This window comes from Bison bison, unplaced genomic scaffold, assembly GCF_000754665.1.
Source record: "Bison bison bison isolate TAMUID 2011002044 unplaced genomic scaffold, Bison_UMD1.0 scf7180017864327, whole genome shotgun sequence".
In the NCBI taxonomy this organism is placed as follows: Eukaryota; Metazoa; Chordata; class Mammalia; order Artiodactyla; family Bovidae; genus Bison; species Bison bison.
This window is the reverse complement of record NW_011494899.1, coordinates 878,637-904,040: the sequence shown is the minus strand read 5'-3', so window position 1 is coordinate 904,040 and position 25,404 is coordinate 878,637. Positions and strand designations below refer to the sequence as shown.

Genomic DNA, 25,404 nt, shown 5'->3' with positions numbered 1-25,404 from the left:
TGAGTTGCCACTTCCTTCTCCAGGGGATCTTCCCAACCCAACGATCGAACTTGTGTCTCCTGCCTTGCAGGCAGATTATTTACCTGCTGAGCCACTAGGGACTGGTTCATTAATTACAACAAATATACCATGAGATGTCAGGAGAGGGGAAATGGGCTGTCGGGTTTTGGAAAACCTGTGCTATTCCTTTCGTAATTTCTTTGTAAATTGAAAACTGTTCTATGAAATAAATTTTATTAAAAATAATCTTTTCCTCAGATTTTTAAAACAATTCCTTATAGATATACTCATCCAGTAATAGTCTATCAAAAAAAAAAAAAAAGAATAAAAGGACAAATGAATAATTACCAAAGAGATCCAAATTCCCTCAGAGTGGACACAATTACTTGCAAGTCTGGCGTAGAGGCCCTTAGAAGACAATGTGAGAGCGTTATCTTTTAATTTGGGGTTAGGTGATGGTTTCTGACATAAGACATCTAAAGCTCAAAAGAAAAAGAAAAATACAAAAGATTAAAAACTTTTGTACTTCAAAAAGCACCATCAAGAAAGTGAAAAAGAGGGCCACCAAATGAGAGAAAATATCTGCAAGGCATAGATATGCCTGGTAAGGGACTTGTAACCATAGTATAAAAATATTTTACAGCTCAATACAAACACAAGTAAGCAGATTAGAAATGGAGCGAAGGATCTGAACAGTCATTTCTCAGAGAAGACATACAAAAGGCCAATAAGCAGAGGAAAAGATGCTCAACATCACTAGTCAGTAGGGAAATGCAAATCAGAACTGGGATACCACTCTGAAACCCACTAAAATGACTAAGGTAAAAATAACAGCCAATAACAAGTGTCATTAAGGATGTAGAGATACTGGAACCCTCAGCTGCTACTTGTGGGATTATACAATCAATGACTGTAGCTGCTCTGCAACACAGTTTGGCGGCTTTTCAAAACATGAAGCATAAAGTTACCATTGCTGACTTCCCCGGAAATCCCACTCCTAGCTATTGGGTTGGCCAAAAAGTTTACTGGGATTTTTCTGTAACATGTTTTGGAAACACCTGAACTATCTGTGGCCAATCCGATATCAACAAATAATATATGAAAATATGTTCCCTCAAGAACTTTAACACAAACATCCACCCTGGCATTATTTATAACAGTCAAGAAGTGGAAACAACCCAAATGGTCACCAAGTGATGAATAAACAAAATGAAGTAAATCCATACAATGGAACATTATTAGGCAAAGAAGAGGAACGAAGGACTGGCAGATGCTACAACGTGGATGAACCTTGAAAAGATTATACTACATAGGAGACACCAGTTACAAGAAGACAAAACAGCATATGGTCCCATTGATAGCAAATGTTCAGAATGAACAGTCCACATAAACAGAAAGATTAGTGGTTGCCAGGGGATGGAGGGAGAGGGAGTGGGGAGTGATTGTTCATGCGGACGGGTGTTTCTTTATGAGATGCTGAAAATGGGCCATTGATAATATTAGATGGTGGGGATAGTTGCACAATTCTGAATGTTCCAAAAACCACTGAACTGTCCACTTTTAAAGAGTGAATTTCATAGTATGTGAATTACATCCCAATGCTTCTCCACTGGCCTGAGATGGAGAGTGACAGTCTAACCTATGGGTCTGGGAGCGGGAATGAGGTCTGGTCTACTCAGCTGTCTTAGAAGCTGTGTTGTACAAGAAAAGATCTGCCTAGGTAGGAAAAGCCAGCAATTGTCCAGGTTGGCTCAGACTATAAGTAACCCCAACTCATGAGGACAAAAAAGTGCCCTCAATTCAAAGAACATTCCACAATTCAGGACAAACAGCAACACTGGTGATAATTTCATTCCCAATGTGTAATCCCCAAGGCTGATTTTGCATTTGGTTCCTAACTCAGGCTGGTAAAATCGTTTTAATGCTAGAGGCCTGCAAATCCCCAAACCAGCCAAAGGCCGTGAGCCTCCATCCTATTCTCTGTTGTTTGGAGGGAGATTAGCAAGAGTTGGACAGATGTTAAGAACATATTTATACCAAAATGAGTTTCATCAACTGAAGATAATAAGAACTCATTCAGAAGAATCACAAAAGGAATGATTTTCTTAATATATGATTCAGTGTCTATAAAACAACTAAAATAGCCTTTAATATCAGTCCACCAGTTACATATGCATTCTGGGAGCAATGCTTTAAGCCCATGGGAAAAGGCTTCTACTTGAATGGGCCAGCTTGAGTATACGTCTTCAAATACAATGGGTCCCACATAGCTTGATTGGGGTCGAGCAACCCAGACATTAGGTCTCTTCTAATTCAGACCAGATCACGCTTTCCTAACAAAGAAGGAAGCAAGTGCATGCTTCATCTTCAGCAGAGCCTGCAGATTTTGCTCATAATGAGCAATGCTCCCGCTGCCTCTGGTTTCCTTAACTGCTCCCCTGTTCAGGCTGGGATGCAATAAATATGGTAATACAAAGAGGCAAAGATGATTAAACCCCAGTTTTCTCCCTGCCTTTCTTTTCTTATTTCTGTCAGGAATGTGTCACAGTCCCTATAAGGCAACCCAAGGTCTGTTTTTTATTAAAATATACAAGGACAGCTGAGTTGAATAATCCTTAATTATTAAGTTTACAATGGAATTGCAATTTTAGAAAAAGAAAGAGCCTGTGACAGCAACTCGAATGCTCAGTGAATCTGTTAAACTGAGAGATTTAATGGAACTCACTGCAGAAAAGCATAGAAGCCCAAATGAGGGTTTTTTGGTGTGAGCTCTTGGTGTGGGGGAGGACAAGTGGCCTTGATAATGTGGAGAGAATCGAGGACACCTCAGTATCATGTCAGAAGAGCTCTCCAGCGGAGAAGAACAGAGCAAATCAAAGACCTCATAGTGTAGTAAAAGTAGCATGGACTCCAAGGTTGGCCAGAGCCAAGGGTAGAACCTCAGGAGCATCACTTATTTACCTGTGACCTTGAACACAGGATTTAACCTCTGGGCCTCAGTTTCCTCATCCATTTGTGGGTACGCACTTGTACATGGCTGGGATGAAAGTCAAATGACCTATCCTTGGGACCTATAAACTATATTAACTAATTCTTTTTGCTTTTACATGCACGACTACATAGCATACATCTTTTACCTGTTCAAAGATATTACATGTCCTTGCTATTTTCTTCCCCCGAACTTTACTGAGGTATAATTGACAAATAAAAATCTGTATATCTAAAGTGTATTACGGAGAAGGCAATGGCACCCCACTCCAGTATTCTTGCCTGGAAAATCCCATGGACAGAGGAGCCTGGAAGGCTGCAGTCCACAGGGTCGCTGAGGGTCGGACACGACTGAGCAACTTAGCTTTCACTTTTCACTTTCATGCATTGGAGAAGGAAATGGCAACCCACTCCAGTGTTCTTGCCTGGAGAATCCCAGGGATGATGGAGCCTGGTGGGCTGCCATCTATGGGGTCGCACAGAGTCAGACACGACTGAAGTGACTTAGCAGCAGCAGCAGCAAAGTGTATTATATACTTTGTGTTTCCAAAGTACATTTAATACTATGAAACATTTAAGGTGATACTTTTATATATGTCTACATTGTGAAATCATCATTGCAATCAAGCTAATTAATGTATATATTGCCTCATGAAGATTTTCATTTCCCCATGCATTTTCTTAAGCCTTACCAGAACAGTAATGTTCAGTCCAGGGACTTCCCCAGTGGTCTAGCAATTGACTCCACTTTCCAATGCAGGGTACACAAGTTTGACCCCTGGTTGGGGAACTAAGATCCTAAATGCTTCATGGGGCAGCCAAAAAAGAAACCCCACTATTTATATTTAATACCTCAAAAATACATAACCTGGGTGGGGGATAAAGACGGAAATGGATCACAGGAATAGTAACAATGTCTACATGGTCACCCAAAATGATGAGTGAAAATAAGAAAATCATACTCAAAACAGTAACTTTTCGAGAGTTTGGACTCTGAAGCTAGACTGTCTGGGTCCAAACCCAGCCCTGCCTTTCCTCTCTGTGACCCTGATTCATGACTTCACATATGGATCCTCAGTTTCATCATCTGTAAAACGGGGATACCCAGTAGACCTCCTCATGGAATTAGAAGAACATTCAGTGAGTTGGTATCTGAAAAACACTCAGAGCACAGCCTAACAGAGTGAGAACTACCCTTCTATTTGTTAAATAAATAAAATACAGAAGCATTTCACATTGACTACCTCTTTTGATATTCACAACAGGGCTCTATGAGAGACTGGGGAACAAAGCAAAGCTCCAAGGAGGAGAGTGACCTCCCTGGGTCAGCAGCTCACAGACAGAAAGACCAGAATCAGAACCTACTTCTAGTTCTTTGTTTTATTCAATCCTAGGTTCCTCCCTGCAGAATCTAGAAACTGCTTCTATACCAAGTTTAAGCCTGAATAAGCAATAAGACAATTAGAGGCAAATACTGTTCATGAAGACGCTATGCTGTTTTATCCTTTCTGCTCTTGAGGGGCACAGATTTAAAAACAAACACACAAAAAAGTTGCTTGATATGAAAAGCAAGGCAAACCACCCAGTCTCCTCCTGCCAACAGGGTGATGGAGTGAGCGAGTAAATAGATCCTCCTAGCAAACAAATATTAACTTTTTACAAGCTGGTCCACCTTTCTGACCACTAAGGTAACCACTTAGTGACTAAGTAAGAATTTTTTCTCTGCTCATTAAAAGCTCAGTTTCCTTACAGAATAGCTATATCTCCCAGTTTATTTGCAATTAGGATTGGAGTTACAGGCATTTCCCCAATTTTTGTTTAAATACTATCCCATCCAGGTGACGAAGGCACAATACTGTCTTATTTTCAACGAGGTAAACCTTTGCTCACATATACCTTGTATTTATTTTTTCTCATCCACTTTCTTTCTTCATTACAAAGGGTGCAAAATGAGATGACCAAAAATATATGTAAAGAGAAAACAAAACCAAGATCATTTGTACTTTTTCCATTCTGAATACAATATGCAAAAATTTCATTTTTCATGTATTTTTTGCAACTCTTTCACCCCCTGTATGTCAACCATGTAGATGTGTATGTATTTACATAGTGGAACGATGATAAGTGTGAGTTTTTGAGCTGTCTTGTCACTTACTTTATATCATAAACTATCACTTAGCCATGTTATAATATACTTTTTATAACCAATTAAGAATATGGTTTACTATAAGAGGGATATTCCATTATTTAGACTTATTAAGTATTAAATTTAGACTTACTGTTTAAGTATTAATAGAATTTTTAGGATTATGAGCAGTATTTCACAAAAAATTTTCCTCTGTAGTTAGGATTATCCCTTTAAGGCAGAATCCCTTAATGTAGTCATATAGGGTAAACATCTTAGGCAACAATACTATGAACTTTCTAAAAGGTTATAGCAATTTTTAATGCCAGCATCAGTATATAAGAGTGCTCACAGGAACTTCCCTGGTGGTCTGTCTAGTGGTTAAAAATATGCCTTCCAATGCAGGGGACGGAGAAGGCAATGGCACCCCACTCCAGTACTCTTGCCTGGAAAATCCCATGGACGGAGGGGCCTGGTAGGCTGCAGTCCGTGGGGTCACTAGAGTTGGACACTACCGAGCAACCTCACTTTCACTTTTCACTTTCATGCATTGGAGAAGGAAATGGCAACCTGCTCTGGTGTTCTTGCCTGGAGAATCCCAGGGACAGGGGAGCCTGGTGGGCTGCTGTCTATGGGGTCGCACAGAGTCGGACACGACTGAAGCAACTTAGCAGTAACTTAGCAGTAATGCAGGGGATACGGGTTCAATCCCTGCTCAGGGAACTAGATACCACATGCTGCAGGGCAACTAAGACGGCAGGCTGCAACTGCTACGCCTGTGCGCCACTAAGGATCCCATACGCCACAACAAAGACCTGATGCATCCAAATAAATACTAAAAAGAATTAAAAAAAAAACAAAAACTGTGCGCATAGCACTCCTTTCCTATCTTTTAAAATATAGTGTGTCCACTATCATCAGGCATGCTGCAGAAAAACGGATTTGATGTAACAAAGCAAACCTTAAATGAAATTTTGCTAAAAATCTTGTCCGGAAAATAAATCTAATTACTGTAATTAACAGTGAAAGCCAAAAGAAGCATCCGGCACCACTATTATTATATTATTAACATTAGGAAGGTACTCCATTTGTCAAAGTATTTTATAATCATGTATTAGTTAATCCTCATAACATGCTTTGGAAGCAATGAAGCTATTTATAGCTGGACTTCCTGAATGGAATGTCTTTCAAAAGTCCTTTTGTCTTGATATCTCAAATCATTATGACCAGCATATCAATTCACAGAATCATTCTTATCTGTAGAATCCCAAGGATGGGAGGGACTTAATTGGCTGCTCAGTTCAGGGAGATCAAGCAGGCCCTGATGTGGGGTGCAGAATTTTCACATCACATGTTGAGAATTTGCTTTCTTCTCAGATCTCCATGCCTCCATGAAAGTATGGCCTGCCATAGGCAGCTGATAATAAAACTACTGCTATTTCTAAATTGAACATCTTTGTGCTGCAGCTACTGTAGGAGGAAGAGTTTATACTCAATAGGATTTTTACAATTTCAACAACTACTGGAATTATTTAGGTTTGTACATATACATTATTATAGCTGGAATAGTACTTACACCCAATACTATCATAAGAACTTTTTATGATCTTAAAATGTGCCATAATTGAGAAAGAGCATAACTATCTGTAATCATACGACATATGTCTGCCATGCTCAGTAGTGTCCAACTCTTTGCGACCCCATGGACTGAAGCCTGCCAGGCTCCTCTATTCATGGAATTCTCCAGGCAAGAATACTGGAGCAAGTAGCCATTTCCTACTCCAGGGGATGTTCCTGACCGAGGGACTGAACCCACATCTCTTGTGTCTCCTGTACTGGCAGGTGAACTCTTTACACTGCACCACTGGGAAGCCCAATCGTGCAAATACTCTTCTTTAAAGAGTGTTTTTTTCCTTTTTTCCTCCCAACCATGAGTTCTTTAGTGCAGACAAGGAATAAATATTGAGTTGGCCAAAACGTTTAAAAACCCAAATGAACTTTTTGGCCACCCCAATACATATAGGCTGAAAATCACTTGTCTAATTCAATGCTTAGCCTACATGATGGCTGGTTTCAAGCAGCAGATCAAGGCTGCAGAACCACAAGTTCCCAAAACTGCACAGAAACCAGGGTTTTGGGAAAAGGTTCCTCTTTATTCCACATTCCCATTTTCTCCTCGGATGTACAACTGAAAGCACAGTGGCAAATGGACAGAGCTACCAGGAGGGCCCACGTCCCCAGCAGTAACTGACCCTGTAATGTATTTGTCATTAGTAGCTCCCACCTCCCTTCCCTGCTCCAGGAAGGCAGCCAATGCGATGTTTTGTTAACCTGCCCGCTGACTGCAGGAACAGGGCAGTCCATCAAGAACCAGCCGGGTGAGATCAGTACAAATAGCTGAGCTAGGAAATAAATGCTGTCTTTTACCAAGTAAGTTTTGGGGTGAACTGATTCCTAACTAACTGATATAAGCTAACTGATAAAAAAAAACTCCAGTCTAAAGAGTGAAATGGCCTGCTGAAAATCATTGAGCTATATAGTGGCCTGAATGTGAAGTGAAATAAAATTAAGTCTGGGCTAATAGGTAACTGGTTGAATAAATATGTCTTTAGGTTATTTATTAACGCAGGCTCCTCAGTTCAGTTCTGTCGATCAGTTGTGTCTGACTCTTTGTGACCCCATGAACCACAGCACACCAGGCCTCCCTGTCCATCACCAACTGCCAGAGTCTACTCAAACCCATGTCAGTGATGCCATCCAACCATCTCATCCTCTGCCGTCCCCTTCTCCTCCTGCCCTCAATCTCCCCCAGCATCAGGGTCTTTTCCAATGAGTCAGCTCTTCACATCAGGTGGCCAAAGCATTGGAGTTTCAGCGTCAACATCAGTCCTTCCAATGAACACCCAGGACTGATCTCCTTTAGGATGGGCTGGTTGGATCTCTTTGCTGTCCACGGTACTCTCAAGAGTCTCCCAGGTTTAGTTATTAAACAAGGAAACATTTATGGAGCATATAAATAGTACTTGGCTGAGATACTGGGAAAACAGGAAAATCAAAGCATGGTGTCCTATCTCCAGAAGGCCCAGATTCTACTAGAAAATATAACATGTATAGATAAACAAAATATAATGTAATAAAGATAATAAATGCATAGGACTTTATGGGCGGGTAGAAGGGGAGGCCTGACTCAGGCTGAGAGGTACAGGTGGGCTTCCGGTTACTACTCACATACCCTGAGAAAACCATAGTTCAAAACATACACATGCCCCTTTGTTCACTGCAGCACTATCTACAATAGCCAGGACATGGAAACAACCTAAGTGTCCACGGACAGGTGAATGGATAAAGAAGATGTGATACATATATGCAATGGAGTATTACTCAGCCAGAAAAAGGAATGAAATTGTGTCATTTGTAGACATGGGAATGGACCTAGGGTCTGTCATATAGAGTGAAATAAGTCAGAAAGAGAAAAACAAATATCATATATTAATGCATGTATGTGGAATCTAGAAGAATCGTACAGACGAACCTAGTTCCAGGGCAGGAACAGAGATGCAGATGCAGAGCATGAACATGTGGACACAGGGTATGGTCGGGGATGGGGAGCATGAGATGAATGGGAGGGACATATATACACTACCATGAGTAAACGAGACAGACAGTGGGAAACTGCTATAAAGCACAGGAAGCTCAGCTCGGTGCTCTGTGATGGCCTGGGGGTGGGGTGGGGAGTTGGGAGGGAGGTCCAAGAAGGAGGGGATATATGTATACATGCAGTTGATCCACTTCATTGTATAGCAGAAACCAACATAATATTGCGAAGCAATTATACTCCAAAAAAAAAGAAAAAAGTCAGGAAAAAAAAATGATGCCTAGGCAAGGCTTAAAGAAGACAGGGAGTTTGCCAGCTTGGAGTGGAGGATGATGGGAGAAAGGCACAGTAGAGCAGTAAGAAGAGACAAGAGGCAGGGTGCGCCTCAGACAGGGTGTGGAGCTGCCAGCAGGCGAGTGCTGCTGGAGACTGAGGAGCAGCAGGGGAACACTGCTGAGAATGACATCAGGCCCTGGATGCTCCACGTGCCATGGCAAAAAGCTTCAATGCTCTATCCTGGACAAGGAGAAGCTACTGAAAGGTTTTAGGAAATCAGATCAGCATCTTTGAAACATCATTCTGGCATCACAGAGGATGGGTCAGGGAGACAGAAAGGACAGGTGAGAGTCCATGGAGACATGAACTATGCCAGTCACAGTGGGGATGAACAGGAAGAGGTGGAACTGAAAATTATTCAAGAGGGAGAAGCTGGAGGCATTGGTAATGGACAGGCTGGCTGGGGAAATGCAAGAGAGGGTAGACACAAGATGAACCCCAGTTTCCTGCAGGGTGGGTAGGTCTTGGGTGTCCACCATCTTTCCCAACTCTGTTTATGCTCTTGACAGTTAGATGTGGGTGCAAAACTTTGATCTCTGTTCAGTTAAACTCTGGGAGCTTTACATGCCTGTTCCTTCTGGTAAGATCCTTCTGGATCCTGCCATGGATATCTGATACATTCCCACACTGGTGGCTGTAGTTATGGATAAGCTTCATCCAAACCCTTGGTAAGAAGGTAGAAGCAGAACCAAGGACCTTAGCTGGAGTTGTAGACCCAATTCTGGATATACTCTGAATATAATTAGATATACATCAAAACAGTGAAGGGACAGAAGAAAAGTCCCATGAAAAAGGAAAAGTAAACGGCAGGTGTTTAACTTGGAGAAGAGGTGACTCAGGAGAGGATGGTCACTTCCAGGTGGAAGAGGAATCCATCTTTCATAGGACTGTCTCCATGGCGATACACTAGTGTCAGAGAACATCATCACACCATCCACAGATTGGAAAAGTTCAGTTTGACATGAAGCAGGACTGTCTAAGGGTCAGAGACACCTGGAGGTGGGGTGGGCCACATTGGCACAGAGTAAGCATCTGTATAAATTTGCTAGAGCTGCCCCAACAAAATGCCACAAGCTGGGTGTCTTAAATAACAGGAATTCATTTTCTCTAGTTCTGAAGGCTAGAAATTCAAAGTCAAAGTGTCAGCAGGGTTGGTTTCTTCTAAGGTTTCTCTCCTTGGCTTGCAAATGGCTGTGCCTCCATCCTGTATCCTCTTCTTATAAGGACCCCAGTCCCACTGGATGAGGGTCTACCCATAGGACCTCATTTTAATTGAATTACCTCTTCAAAGACCTTAACTCCAAATTCAGTTTGAGTTACTGGGGTTTAGGATTCCCAAGGATACATTTTAAGGGATCACAATTCAGTCCACAACACAACCTGTCAACAGGGATGTGTAAACAGAGGTCTGATGGCTGTCAACCAGAGGAAACCAATAAAGAAACTGAAGTAACAAATTCAGAGCATCCTTGAAGGTCCCTTGAGGTCTCAGAGCTACGATTCTCAACATTGCGAGAGGGCACCTCAACCCTGCTGTTAAACATTATTAACACAATAATCTCCCCGGGGCTTCAGACAATAATTACATTTTCATGGCAGCTTAAATGATGGATGAGAAATGTTGCTTTACTTTAACGCTTCTTGGAGGAAAGGCGCGGGCCGGCAGCTACACACGGGAACCTGCAGAGGACAACCGCGCGCTTACCTGTGAAACAGGACAGACTTCACCAAGGTGACTACGTCCCGGCTGGCGTTGTATCCGGCACAGACAATAGCAACGTGGATTGTCTGGGAAGAGAACAGAGGAGCAATTAGATGGAGGAGAAGGATTTTCCTGGTGCTTCTGACGGCATGAGAAAGTGCCCTAATTCTTGTTGGGATGGTCGGGACACAAGGAACATTGGCAGCAGCTGTGAAGAATAACTCCAGACAGTTTTATTAAGGCCTTTTTAATCGGTTTATGGAGCTATCATCATTTAGAAACCATTAAGGCTCTTTTCAATTACATTTTGGGGACGAGAGAAATGGCAATTGGCTTGAATAGGCAAACAGTGCGTCCCGTGCCCCCAAGCCTGGAGACAATGACAATCGGTAACAAGAGAGGAGAAAGAAATACGCCTGAATGTATGAACTGACAACCGGGGATCTCAGTTGGAGATGTGGTGGCTCAGAGTTCAGGAAATGTTCTCACAGGACATCTCAGGTCAGGGGCAATCTGATAATAGGACAAAGGGAACCAAGAAACACCGAAGGGCCCAGCTGGGATACCATTCAGGGAGCTGAAGGCTGGCAGAATCAATAGGACATGGATGGATCATCTCACCAAAGCACTTGAGGGCATGGGCCCCAGCATGCCCATTAACCCCTGGTGACCCAGGAACGCTTCAGCATCAGGTGGCTCACTGTAACATGACAGTCAGGACGCACATCATGCAGGATGTCACGGAAGGCAACTATGTCAAGTACAGAGATGCGGCACACTGCAGTCTGATCACAGAAGAAAGGCCCTTGAGAACTGAGCTTCCGAAACGGGGGTGATTTGCCATCTTGGTGTGCCATGAATGAATTACAGGTGATGAAGATAACACATGTCTTCAAGTGAGAGTTCCAGGCTACCAGGCAGGGCTACCCCTCAGGCTTGGCTGCCCTCTGCTGCCTGAAATTTTTATGTTCCTCTGGGCACCCAATACTGAAATTCAAAGAAGGGGTCTTGATAGGCACTGCTTCATTTTCAGAACCATGCATGGCCCTTCCTCCTAGCGCATGGCTCCCAGACTGCCTGTTCTGCTCCCCAGCCACTTCCAGCTACAGGGCAGTTCTGATGTCCTGCTCACTTCCATACAGGCTTCCCCAGACCTACATCAGCCTATGCCTCCTGACATCACCAAGGAAAGGGTAACCATATCCAGGATAAACCAACCGAGAGTCTAGGATGCACTTGCAAGACCTTTTCAATTCCAATGACCTTTACTCCACCCTGGCCACTCACTCTCAGCGCCAGGTACTGAACCTCAGCTTCCTCCAGATCATCACTTTTGAGAAATTATCAGTTCACCCACAGCTCTAGGATTCTCAGAGCCTCTCACTCTTGCAGCTGCCCCTTCCCCTCATGGAGACCCCTCACGGAGACCCCTCACTTCGCCCTGTGTATCAGGCCCTACCTGGTTACCTGACCCATCTACCCTGCCCTTGGCTCCCTGAAATGTTCAGCCCCACATGCAATACACAAGCCAGCACCCCACAGTCAGGGCAGCAGGATCCCTGCTCCACACTTACACGGGGGACCAAGAAGGAAGACGAGGGAAGACAGAAGAGAAGAATCACTACGCTAAGAGCTAATATTTATTGAGCAAATTAGTACATACTGGGTACAGTATTCAGCAATTTATACAGATTGCCAGGTTTAAGCTGTACGAGACAAGTACAGGGTTACTGTTTCAGTATTAGAGATCAGGAAACAGGCTGAGAGAGATGGCATTTTAATTCTGCATAAGAGATTCTTCACCCTGCTGGTGGTGCATCAGAAACATCCAAAAGATCTCAAAAATGTACCCTGTGCCCCAGCCCTGTCTCACACCAATTAACTCACACTCTCATATGTCCAAGACCTTAACTACTCTACTAGAAGGCAGTGGTTCTCAATAGGGGGTAATCCACTCCCCTTTGCCTCCCCTATGACATGTGGCGATGTCTGAAGTCGTTTTGGGTTGTCACTCCTGGGGATGTGAGGAGTGGCATTCTACGGAGGGAGGCAGAGATGCTGCTCTGCATTCTACAATGCACAGGGTGGTCCCAAAAGAATCACCCTATGTGCAAAAGGTCAAGAGCACTGTCTCTAGGAAACCCTGTTTTAAGGAAGGAGAGAGGCAGTGAGAAAGGCTCAGAGGCAGTGAGAAAGGCTCAGATCCCACAGAACACCAAAGCCACCTTTTCAATCTCATTTCTGCACATCTCAACTTCCCCACCTGTAAAATGATGACAGCCCTGTTTATCTCTAGAAAACATCTCCCAAAGACTCAGAATCAAAGTCTGTAAGGCAGATGCAACTGTCACTGTTTGAATAGTGGAGGAGATGAATAGGAAAATGCCTGCCCATGGGAGGTATAACCAGGGTGGGAACAAGAATGGGTAAATGCACGCTGAATCAGGCTCTTTGGAATCGCAAATATTTAAATACCTGGCCTCTGAGATATCAAACTTTGTCTTGGCTTCAGGGTTCAGGGACTTTTTAAAATGGGCCCATTAAATGTAAGCACAAGCGCGCACGTTCTCAAACATTTTACATAATTTCCCAATCTCTTTAGCTTCATCCCGTACACCTGCCACCATGAATAAATTCATCATCTGCAGCTGCCACCGCAGAGCCCTGCTACCCAGGAAGGCAGAAAATTGGAGTGTCACGAACACGTACCTGAAAGAGCTTGGGATGGTCCCAAATTTTATGGGTGCAGAAGAGAATGGCAGGAGTGAGGCGAGGCTCAAGGCAGGAGTGGGGACAGTCTGGGTTCAGGGATGAAGGTTCCTTGAAGGACCAGGGGTGCATACATGGCCTCACTAAGAGAATTTTCCATTCTGAAGCTATGAAGTCCAGGTTTCAAGTTTCTCAATGTGGTGGCTTAAAGGTGGTCCCAGACACCTGGATGTTCCTCCCCTCAAAAGAAAGGGTCTAGCATCAGATTCTGTGACCACTTGTCCATTCCTCCCCTATACTTGGCAGACATCATACTTGTCTCTATTGGTCAGAAAGTCTGAATAGTGTGATCATGGACTCACTGCCATTTTCCAACTGGATTTGTGCCTCGAGAACCTTTTTTAGACCGAATTAATTGGGTTCTTGTCACCCTGTTTATTTAACTTATCTGCAGAGGACACCATGCAAAATGCTGGGCTAGATGAAGCACAAGCTGGAATCAAGATTGCCAGGAGAAATATCAACAACCTCAGATGTGCAGGTGACGTCACCCTTATGCAGAAAGCTAAGAGGAACTCTTGATGAGGGTGAAAGAGGAGAGTGAAAAACCTGGCTTAAAACTCAACATTCAAAAAACTAAGATTATGGAATCTGGTCCCATCACTTCATGGTGAACAGAAGGGGGAAAAGTAGAAGCAGTGACAGATTTTATTTTTTTGAGCTCCAAAATCACTGCAGATGGTAAGGGCAGCCATGAAATAAAAAGATACTTGCTCCTTGGAAGGTAAGCTATGATGAACCTAGAAAGTGTATCAAAAAGCAAAGAAATCACTTTGCTGACAAAGGTCCATCTAGTCAAAACTATGGTTTTTCCAGTAGTCACATACTGATGTGAGAGTTGGATCATAAAGAAGAATTGATGTTTTTGAACTGTGGTGTTGCAGAAGACTCTTGAGAGTTCCTTGGACTGCAAGGAGATCTAATCAGTCGATCCTACAGGAAATCAGTCCTGAATATTCATTGGAAGGACTGATGCTGATGTTAGAATACTTTGGCCACCTGATGGGAAGAGCTGACTCACTGGAAAAGACCCTGATGCTGGGAAAGACTGAAGGCAAAAGGAGAAGGGGACAACAGAGGATGAGATAGTTGGATGGCATCAGACTCAATGGACATGAGTTTGAGCAAAGTCCGGGAGATAGTGAAGGAAAGGGAAGCCTGGCTTGCTGTGGCCCATGGGGTGGAAAAGAGTCAGACATGACTCAGCGACTGAACAACAACAATAACAAACTGTGTTCCTCCTGCCTCTGGTTTCTGGCTGAGTTTGGTCAATGGGAGACTTCAGTGGGAGAACAAAGCCCCTCTCCCTCTTTACCTCTAGTTCTGGTTCCACAAGTACTCCTCCTGCCCCCGCAGGCCCAGGGGTTGTGGTGACTCCCTCCTGCGAGCTTTACAACCCTCACTGGTTCCCCTGAACCCCGCCCATGCCTCTGGCCCTGTGTTAAATCCTCTCCCCACCTTTTGTGAGTGTGCCCCCGTTTCTTCCCAGGACCTGACTAATTCTGGTAACTATTCCTCAGCACCCCATTTATCCTGGGGGCTAGAAGGGGACCTCTGATGACTTTGGAGCATCCATAGACGTATCACTGATCCCTAAGGCAAAGCAAGGTAGAAGGGCATCCAAATGAACCTGAGAATGGATAAGTTGTAGGTATAAATTGGAAGGGACATTGCCTGGAGATCCAGTGATTAGGACTCAGTGTTTTTACTGTTGAGAGCTGGGTTCGATCCTTGGTTAGGGAACTAACATTCCACAAGCCATGCAGTGCGGCCAAAATAATTTTTTTTTTAATTTAAAAAAAAAATGTTAAAGCACTATACAAAATTCTCAGACACAGGGACTACACGATTTATAATAAGGAAAGCGTCCTGCTTTCTCCCTTTAGTCATCAATATGATGCTGCAAGCTGTAGCTGGAGACACAGGTCAGAGTGCCAGAGCTGTGAACTGGGCTTTATTCCTGACACCACTGGGGTCAAGTGACCTTCACTGCTGGGGCCTGCAGGAAGAATTCAGGCATGACATGAGTGCTTTTAGAGAGACTGATGTGCCAGGCGCTGTCCTGGGCTCAAAGGACAAAAAGGTCAATCGGCCTTTGTCCCCCTGGTCAAGGGAGAGGGAGAAATACAGTCAACCAGACAATCCCATCAGAGACTGCGGATGCTCCTATATACACAGGCTCAGGGTCCCTGCCCCCCAGAGCGGCCAGCAGCACTGAGACCAAGCGGATGCAGCATGAGCTTCCAGCAGAAGACACGACAGTTACTAGACCAGGGCAACACTCACTCCAGTCTCCAGAGTCAGCACAGATTCATAGCTATGTCAGCCTCCTCATAACCTGAGAGAGAACCGCTCTCCAACAGGAGAGAGTCCCATAGGGCTGTTTGCTCATACATGCATGCAGGAGAAGAACCTCTGTCCCAAATGAAATTTGGGCCAAACTAATAAGGGATGGCAGGCAAGCTGTGGCCCAGGCAGAAGTAAACACCACTCTGCTCACCCTGCTTCCACCACTGACACCATTAGCAGAGACCTAAAAGCTCAGGTGCTCCCCTCAGGGCATTCTGCCCCAGGGGCACAATGCAGTGAAAGCCTCTGCTCACTGGGAGCCTTTGGGAGTGGGAGTGAGAGGGAAACCTATTTAAATGCTGGCATGTGATGCGAGGGGAAAAGTCAAGGCTAGGTCTAGACCCTGGACTGAAGCTGCCGGGGACAGGGGTGGGGAGGCAGGACCTCCCAGAAGACAGATGCTGTCGCAGCAGCTGGGGAGAGGCACACAGCTGGCCACAGAGGCTGTTTCCCCAGTTAGTAGGGAAAACCCAACAAAGGTAGAAGAGACCTTGGTTTGAGCCGCAGTGTCAACACAAGTCACTGTGTGATCTTGGAACAGCTGCTTTATATCCCTGGACCTCATTGACTCACCTGTAAAATGGAGATAAAAATAAATACCCCACTGGATAACTGAGGGGATCAGACACATACGTGCATGACTGAACTGATGCTTGTTCATGTCACTGACTGCACACAGCACAAAGAGAAGCTGGGCGTCATCCCCTGGCTTTAACGTCCTCATCTGTAAAATGGGGACATGATTCTACTTACCCTCTAGGGGTCGTTGAGGATAAGTGGTCCTCCAACTCTAACATCCATCAGAAGCCCTGGAGGGTGTGTTAACACAGAGTGCGGGGTCCCTCCCCCAAAGTTCCTCATTCAGGAGGTTCTGTAGGAGCCCGAGGATTTCCTGCAACCAGGTGATGCTGATGCTGGCGGTCTAGGGACCCCACCTCAAGAACCACTCTAGCTAAAGCTCTCTGAGAAGTGTCTCTGGTTAAACACTCCACAGATGTTAGCTGTGATTCTGTTGGGAGAGGAGGGGTGTCCACAGAATCTGTTTCCGACTTTCTCTGAGGAGGACCACCCGCCTCACTTCTACAGAACAAGGAGAGGCAGAGCTCCGCCCACAGCTACCCCAGTCTCCCTTTCCTCCTTCAGGGTGAGGAAAAGGCAGAGGGAGAAGAACAGGGAACACAGACTTCTCCTGCACAAAAGTAAAGCCCTGGAAGTCAGAAGAGCCAGATGGTGGGCCTAGCTCTTCCTCTGGCCAGCTGGGTGATCTTGGACAAGTGACTTAACCTCTCTGGTCCTCAGTGACTCCTTTATAAAAAGAGGGATTCAGAGGCCCCCAGCCAGGCCAGTGTGCCAGCTCGGAAACAGATGCCCCAGCCCTGATCAAGCCTTCGGCTGAGGCAGCCCCAGCAGATGCTTGAACTGCAACCTCAGGAGAGACCTGAGCCACAACCCCCAGCTAAGCTGCTCCCAGATTCCCACTTTTCAGAAACTATGAGATAATAAAATGCATGTGGCATGAAACTGTTAAGTTTTGGGAATAAGTTGCCCTGAAGCAATAAATAAGATACTCAAGGGAGGCATCTGAAAGGCCACACTTAGAGCTTGCTGCTAAGTCACTTCAGTCGTGTCCGACTCTGTGCGACCCCATAGACGGCAGCCTACCAGGCTCCCCCGTCCCTGGGATTCTCCAGGCAAGAACACTGGAGTGGGTCACTTAGAGTTTGGGTCCCTGAAAATCACTCCAGAAAAAAGTCCTACTAGGTACATTCCAGTGGGCTTCCCAGGTGGTGCTAGTGATAAAGAACCTGCCTGCCAATGCAGGAGATCCACCAGACTCGGTTCAATTCCTGAGTCAGGAAGATCCCCTAGAGGAGGAAATGGCAACCCATTCCAGTATTCTTGCCTGGTAAATCCTATGGATAGAGGAGCCTGGTGGGGTATAGTCCATGGAGTGGCAGAGATTGGGACATGACTGAAGTGGCTTCGTATGGAGGTACCTTCTAGTACAAGTTCCCTAGTTCAAGGGTGCGACATTCAGGGGAAAATATTTTAGCAGACTTAGGAGCCTCAGAGACAACATATGAAGCTGATGAAATGTGAATCCAAAGGCTGTACAAGTATCTTCCAATAGTGACACAGTGTATGAAAAGATGTCAGACAAATCCCTTCACTGTGGGGTAATTATAGAAAGACCCTGAAGACGAAGTAAAAACAAAAAGACAGATCAAAATTCTGTTGGGTTTGTTAGGGACCCAGAAAATGCAGGTAAGAGGTGTCAAGGTTTATAAACATAAAACCTAAAGCAAAATGCTCAACTCCTACTGAGCTGACAAATGCAATCACAATCTGGCAGGCACCGTAAAACAACCCAACTTCTTTTTAAAGAACAGTCAGGTCTTTGCTTAGACCACAGAGGGATGAGTACCCCCATAGGGCTGCGACAGCCCCCAAACTGAAAGGTGACCCCCACATCATTCATGCCTGTCACCCAGAAGCCTTCTGAGATGAGGCACCTGCCAGGCAGAGAATAAGGACTGCAGCTCTGAGCTGATGGAGCACTGGTCCCAGCAGCCCTAATTCACAGGGTTCAGCAGAGTGGTTCCAAGCACAGGCTCTAGGAAGCAAACTGCCTAGGTTTAAATGTGAGCTCCACCTCTTCCTGGCAGTATGACATTGCCATAATTATTTAACTTTTCTCAGTGGTAGCTTTCTACTCCATAAAAAGAAGAACGTATGTTATGCAGATTAAATGAGATACTTCATGTAATTTTAGCATGCTGTTTCCTACATTTGCAGGTCTCAATACATGTTCACTTTTGTTATTATTACATTGCTATTACAATTTTGAATACCGTTCAAAGCATGGGATAGAAGGAAAGGGATACTTCCTCAAGGGGTGGTGTGACATCAGCCATTACCATTCACCTGACTTTCCGTAATAATAATATCAATTGTTGCTGTTTCAGCTCTTTGACATTCCCTCCATTCAGAGATAGGGTGTATGCCCTTCTCCCTTCAAAGTGGGTGGGATTTTGTAACTGTTTCAACCAACAGACTATACTATGGACAAAAGTGACACCATGTGACTTTTGAGATCAGGTCATTAAAGTGTTTCTGTTCTGCCTTGCTCACTGGAATACTTGTACTTAAAGCCATCAGCTGCCATGGAAGTAGCTGGCCATCCTGGAGCTGCCATGTTGTGAGGAAGCTCAAACCAGCCACAGAGAGAGACCACAAGGAAGGCCCCAAATCTATAACAGTGAAGACAGATACCAGGCCAATGCCCACAGCTCCAACCCTCGCTGTTCCAGCTCCAGCGACTAACTAACTGCACGAGCCCTTCTACCAGCCAGGATCACTCAGCTAAGCCCTTCTCAAATCCCTCACCCACAGACACCATGAGGGCTAACAAAATGATTGGTGTTGTTTTAAGCCATTATGTTTTAGGTGATCTCTTAGGCAGCAATTGGCAACTGGAAGATTCATAATAAGCATATGTGACACCTATCCAGGGTTACTTTCCGACCTGCTATCTCATTTCATCTGCACAGGGAAGAACACATTATTATTCTCATCTTGTATTAATAAAATAGACTCCAAGAGAGTAACTGAACTGCGCCGGGTCACATGGCTGCTGCTGCTGCTGCTAAGTCGCTTCAGTCATGTCTGATTCTGTGTGATCCCATAGACGGCAGCCCACCAGGCTCCTCCGTCCCTGGGATTTTCCAGGCAAGAACACTGGAGTGGGTTGCCATTTCCTTCTCCAATGCATGAAAGTGAAAAGTGAAAGTGAAGTTGCTCAGTCGTGTCCGACTCTTAGCAACCCCATGGACTGTAGCCCACCAGGCTCCTCCATCCATGGGATTTTCCAGGCAAGAGTACTGGAGTGGGGTGCCATTGCCTTCTCCAGGTCACATGGCTAGTGAGTGGCAAAGTAAAGATTTCTGGTTAGACATTCTGACTCCAGTTTACAGTTTTTGTGCTGAACCATGGCTGACTCCCAGGCTGGACCAGAACCAGAAATGCAAGAAAAATGCACATATCTGTACAAACAGAGGCAGAACTGGAGATCAAAGAGGATCATTCTGTTCCAAGTCCAGAAGCACAGAGAAACCAGTCCCTCATGGAAGGAGAATTGCCCTGACAACAGAAATATGCAGGAAGAAAATGGGCAGCAGTGACTTGAAGGGGACATCATTAGGGAATGATAAGAGGGCACAAGGCTCCAATTTCTATCACCAGCAATCTCAGCTGACAGCCCAGGTGTCATTACAGAAGCGTTTTCAGAAATACTTGTCATAGCCCAGAGAAGTTCCAGTGCCACCAGAGATGATGACAACGTCCCTAGTTATGAGGCCCTGCATGCTGACAGGGTGTCAGGACCAGCTTGAGCACTCATAACCATAAGCGCTGCCGAAGGAGGAGGAATCTATTTTGACTCTGCTGACTGACATTTCTTGTTTGCCTCTATGGAATTTTCCCTAAAATCTTTAAAGATGGCAAGTGATGGAAACAGAGGAAGCATATTGCTAATAGGTCTGAAGCCAGCATTGCAGGGCACGTGTGCCCCTGGAGGAGACAACATTGAAATAAGATGCCAGCGGGCCAGAACTTGCTAATTCATCTATGGAACCTCTGAACAGAATCCAGGGTTCACAGATGAATTCCACCAAAAAAAAAATAAATAAATAAAATAAAATAAAAAGAAGTAACATTATCAAGACACACACAGAGTATAATAAATGAACAAGGACTTCTCTAGCACTCCAATGGTTAAGACTCTGAGCAGGGATGGGTTCAGGTCGAGGAGCTAAGGTCCCACATGCCATGGGGTGTACTCAATAAATAAATGTACAAAACCTTAATTCTCAGGTGCAAAAGAAAAAATAAGTTATGGTAGCAACAAGCCCAAGATCTTTATCTTTCAAAGAGCATAGAGATAAAGTGAACCCCACAATTTATTTTAGTTGTTCTTTAAAGCAGTAGTTTCCAAACAGTTTCTACTATCTCAGAATCATTTGGATACAAAATTTTAATACCTAAATTTTGGGCCCTATTCTCAGGGATTCTCAATCAGTAGGATGGATGGGTTCCATGAATATGGATGTTTGGTTATGTAATTCTAATGTACAACCCAATCCGGTAACTACTCATTTGACAGAGAATGTTCACTGTAACCATAACATCGGTTCTCTAGTAGCCAAGGGCTTCCCCAATGGCTCAGACAGTAAAGAATCTGCCTGCAATGCAGGCAACCTGGATTTGTTACCTGGGTCTGGAAGATCCCGTGGGGAAGGAAATGGCTACCCACTCCAGTATTCTTGTCTGGAGAATTCCATGGACAGAGGAGCCTGCAGACTACAGTCCATGGGATCACACAGAGTTGGACATAACTGAATGACTAACACTTTCACTTTCTAGTAGCCAAACTCCTAAATTTTAACAGAGAATGTGGCTTCCTTGAAGAAAAATCTGTTTTCTAGGCTCCCTTGCAGCCAGGTGGCAGCTAAAGGTACCAGCTAAATGAAGTTCTGCCAATGTGATCTAAAAGGGACTGACTGTGAAGTTTCTAAGACGTGTTCTTAAAGCAAGCTGATACACTCACCCTTCCTGCTAGTTGGAATGTGACTGACAGAGCTGAAGCTCTGAGTCATTAAAGACCATGCAATGACCTTGAGAATGCCAGTCAAGCCAGCTGGGTGACAAGATACAGGAAGCCTGCATTCCAGGTATGTCCCTACACCGACAGCCTCCAGACTTCTTACATATAAACAGAAAGAAGGTGCAAAGCAGCTGTTACTTAGAACTGTTTGATAAATCACAGTGAAATCAACTACTAACACAATAATAACGCTACGGTTTGCCTAAAGTTCTAGTATTGTTACATTGTTACCACTGAAACAGTTCGAGGCAAGAACTTGATTTTAATCCATAACACACAAATAAAGAAACCAACACTCAGAAGAGTGATGTAAAGCGCTCAGAGCCTCACCACCATCAACGTAGGAAGGGAGCCAGATTTGGGCTCCTGTCTCCCACGTTGAAAGCCTTTTTTTAAAAAAAATGGGGGTATAACTGTTTTACAATGTTGTGTTGGTTTCTGCTGTATGACAAAGTAAACCAGTTACATGTATACATATACCCCCTCCCTCTTGGATCTCCCTCCCATCCATCAAAAACTTGTGCACCCCAATGTTCATCACAGCAGTTTATAACAGTCAGGATATGAAAGCAACCTGAATGTCCACTGACAGACGAATGGATGAAGAAGATGTGGTACATATATACATTACTGAAATATTATTCAGCCATATAAAGGAGTGAAATTGGGTCATCTGTAGAGATGTGGATGGACCTAGAGTCTGTCACACAGAGTGAAGTCAGAAAGAGAAAAACAATTATTATATATCAACACATGTATGTAGAATCTAGAAAAATGATACAGGGCAGGAATAAAAAGCCAGTGGTCTTTTGCCCACACTATTTTGTGGGACACTTGGGGCAGAAGCCCTCTTTAGAAATAGGATGTGTGTATCTCAGAAAGCTGAGCAGGAGAAGGAAGCCACTGGCCACACAGGCAACAGCAAGAAGAGGAATCCTCAGTTTTCGCCCTCTGTTACATTTGCACCCTCCCATTTTTTTTTCCTTTTCCTTTTCTATTTTTCACCTCCTTAATCTTACCCAGTGGTTTAAGTCAGTCTGAGTCATAATAATGTAAACACACTCGAGGAAAAGCATTTCCTCCCCCGGGCCAGCCCACATTCTAAACTGATGTCATGATCATAACCAGAGAGTAGAGAAGCCGAAAGAAATCAAACCAGCCTTCCCTCAGGCAGGGAAAGACCATTCCCAAGTTAGGGCCCAGCCCAGACCAGCCTAGATCATGAACATTTAACTGTTAAAGTTGCTAAGTGCTCATTTTCAAAGATGTAAAACAGAGATCTTCCATAACAGAGGCCACTAGCAATGGTTGTAGACAATTAAATGAGACTGGGCCTGGCATATAGTCAGTACCTACTTATAGGAAGCAGATCACCAGGCAATTTAACATAATTCCTGTCTTATGCTCTCCTGAATGCATACCATGCCTTGGCTAACCCACTGATTCTTTTCCTAGATAGAAGGAAGAATGAAGAATTATGCAGTTAACAAATGACTAGCTGGCTCTCTACTCCCCAACAGCGCCCCCAAGCAACCTGGCAGGTGGACCATGCAGGCAAGATAACGCTTGGAGGAGTCAGTCACACGATGGAGAAGGATGCAGAACCCAACTTCCTGCCTCGATGACTCAATGAGATTCTCCCCTTCTCCCCTTTCCCCTTTCAAACCTGTAGGACTTCCCTGGTGGTCGAGTAGTGACGAATCCACTTGGCAATACAGGGGACACGGGCTCTATCTCTGGTCCAGGAAGATTCCACATGCTGTGGGGCAACTGAGCCCGTGTGCCACTGCTCCTGAGCCCGCTCACTTAGAGCCCATGCTCCACAAGAGAAGCCACCACCACGAGAAGCCCATATAAACTGGAGAAGTAGTCCCTCTGGCCACAACTAGAGAAAACCTGCACACAGCAGTGAAGACCCAGCACAGCTGAAAATACATACATAAATAAACAAATTTTCTTTACAAAGTGAAACAAAAATGAAATTTATGAAGGAAAAAAATGATCATGGCAGAGCACAATCTTCAGAGTTGGTTTCGGATCCCAAGTCCATCTTCTCCCCAGACTGCCAGATTTAGGATTAAAACATCTTTCCTTTCTATTAATACTTGCCTCTCAAATTATTGACTTTTGAATGGTGAGCAGACAAACCTGAGTTTGGGAACAAACAGAATTTCTCTTTTCGTCCATCATCTCTTCCTGACTTCCCACCTCAGAAGGTAAGAACCAGAAGAAAGGGAATTTTGTCTCTTTTCCCATCACTGCTATTTCCTAGCACAGAAAACAGTGTGAGATCCACAACAGAGACTCAATAAATACTCGTTGGATGAATGATGACGAAACCGCAGCCATTTCCCTGCCTGGGTTCTCTGGGCTCACCTGACCAACCATCTCACCATGCCCTAAATCCTTTCTTGCTTGACAGAGTCTTGCTTCACGTTTTCCCTACCCACACACACAGTCCTCATAGGACATCCCCCATCTACCTTTCTCCACCTCTCCACCAGCCCACACTTCAACCAGTGTGGAGAGTCCACAAGAAATGTTCCAGTCCTCAGGGGCTCTCCCTGACCACTACAGTCTACAATCCCCTCCCTGACCTTGCACAGACCTGAGTCTACATCACTTCATAACTAAGCCCTGTATCTGCTTATGACATACTACAGTGTCTCACTGATATCACTAAAAACCTTAACGTGAATAGCATCTTATAGTTCGCAAATTCTTCTCTCTTCAGGGAGTTCGAAGTTTAAACATTATGAGAATGTGGTCAGGAAACAGAGTAAACAAACACCAAGTAATATATGTCTGTATCTAACTAAAAATAACAAAAATGACCCACAATTGAAAACACAGTCTGTACCAGACAGTATTTGTGGCTTTCTCTGGCCATCCCACCTCCTTTTCACAATACTGCATGAAGCAGGTGTTATTTTCTAAAGTTTATTGAGGAGGCACATCTGAAGTTCAGAGAGGTTAGGTAATTTGTTCAAGCACTCACAGCTAAAGCCAACAGGGTTGGGCAGTGAACTCAGGCTTCTTTATCTCAAAAGGTCTTGCTTTTAACAAGGAGGGGCTTCTCTGGTGGCTCAGACGGTAAAGAATCTGCCTGCAATGCAGGAGACTCGGGTTCGATCCCTGGGTCGGGAAGATCCCCTGGAGAAGGGCATGGCAGCCCACTCCACTATTCTTGGCTAGAGAATCCCACGGACAGAAAAGCCTGGAGGGCTACAGTCCATGGGGTCTCAAAGAGTCAGCCACGACTGGGTGACTAACACTTAACAGAGATGCTCTAATTTCCCTCCACTAGGACTAGAAGAAGTATAAAATGAGTGTGTGTGTCTGTCCTCATGCACATTCAGAGCACAGAAGAGCATAGATGTATGAAGGAGAGGGCTGAGGGGCAGCAAGGAGAGGCAGTGGGTAAGTTTTTCAAATGACCAAAGAGTTGCTAAGAAAGCCAGCATACCCTAAAAGGGGGAAAACGAAGGAAAGCTATCGAAGTTCAAAAAACTGCTTTAGATGAGCAAGTCTCTGGTTCTGAATTACAGAAGCTGGGTGTAAAGTGAGAATGAGGTCCAGGGGAAGTGCCCAGCTGAGCCACAGGCCAGGGATAGCACTGTCACTGGAGGCTAAGAAACAGGGCCCCCAGGATGACAGCTAGAAATTCTCAGCATGCCAAAATGAGCCGCAAAGAAACAAGTAGCAGTTTCCATCAACTGGCTGCTCTTAATACCTCTGTGGTGCAGGCTTTCTTATCCCCATTTTTCAGATAAGGAAAACTGAGGCTGAGGCTTAAACAATCTGCCAGGCAAAGTGAGTAACCAGGCCAGATTCACGCCCAGGCCTGGGTCAAGGATGCCAGCTCTTTCCAGGCCCCT

General features: G+C 44.6%; 1 protein-coding gene across 3 annotated transcripts in view; it reads right to left on the bottom strand.

Moving 5' to 3' along the window:
* The window catches only part of LARGE (like-glycosyltransferase), a 619,028-nt gene that overhangs the window by 303,926 nt on the left and 289,698 nt on the right, over positions 1–25,404 (bottom strand). For all 3 annotated transcript variants that reach the window (XM_010853352.1, XM_010853354.1, XM_010853353.1), the window contains exon 4: positions 10,750–10,832. In XM_010853352.1, the coding sequence (XP_010851654.1) occupies positions 10,750–10,832 (83 nt within the window). The remainder of the gene's footprint in view (positions 1–10,749; positions 10,833–25,404) is intronic.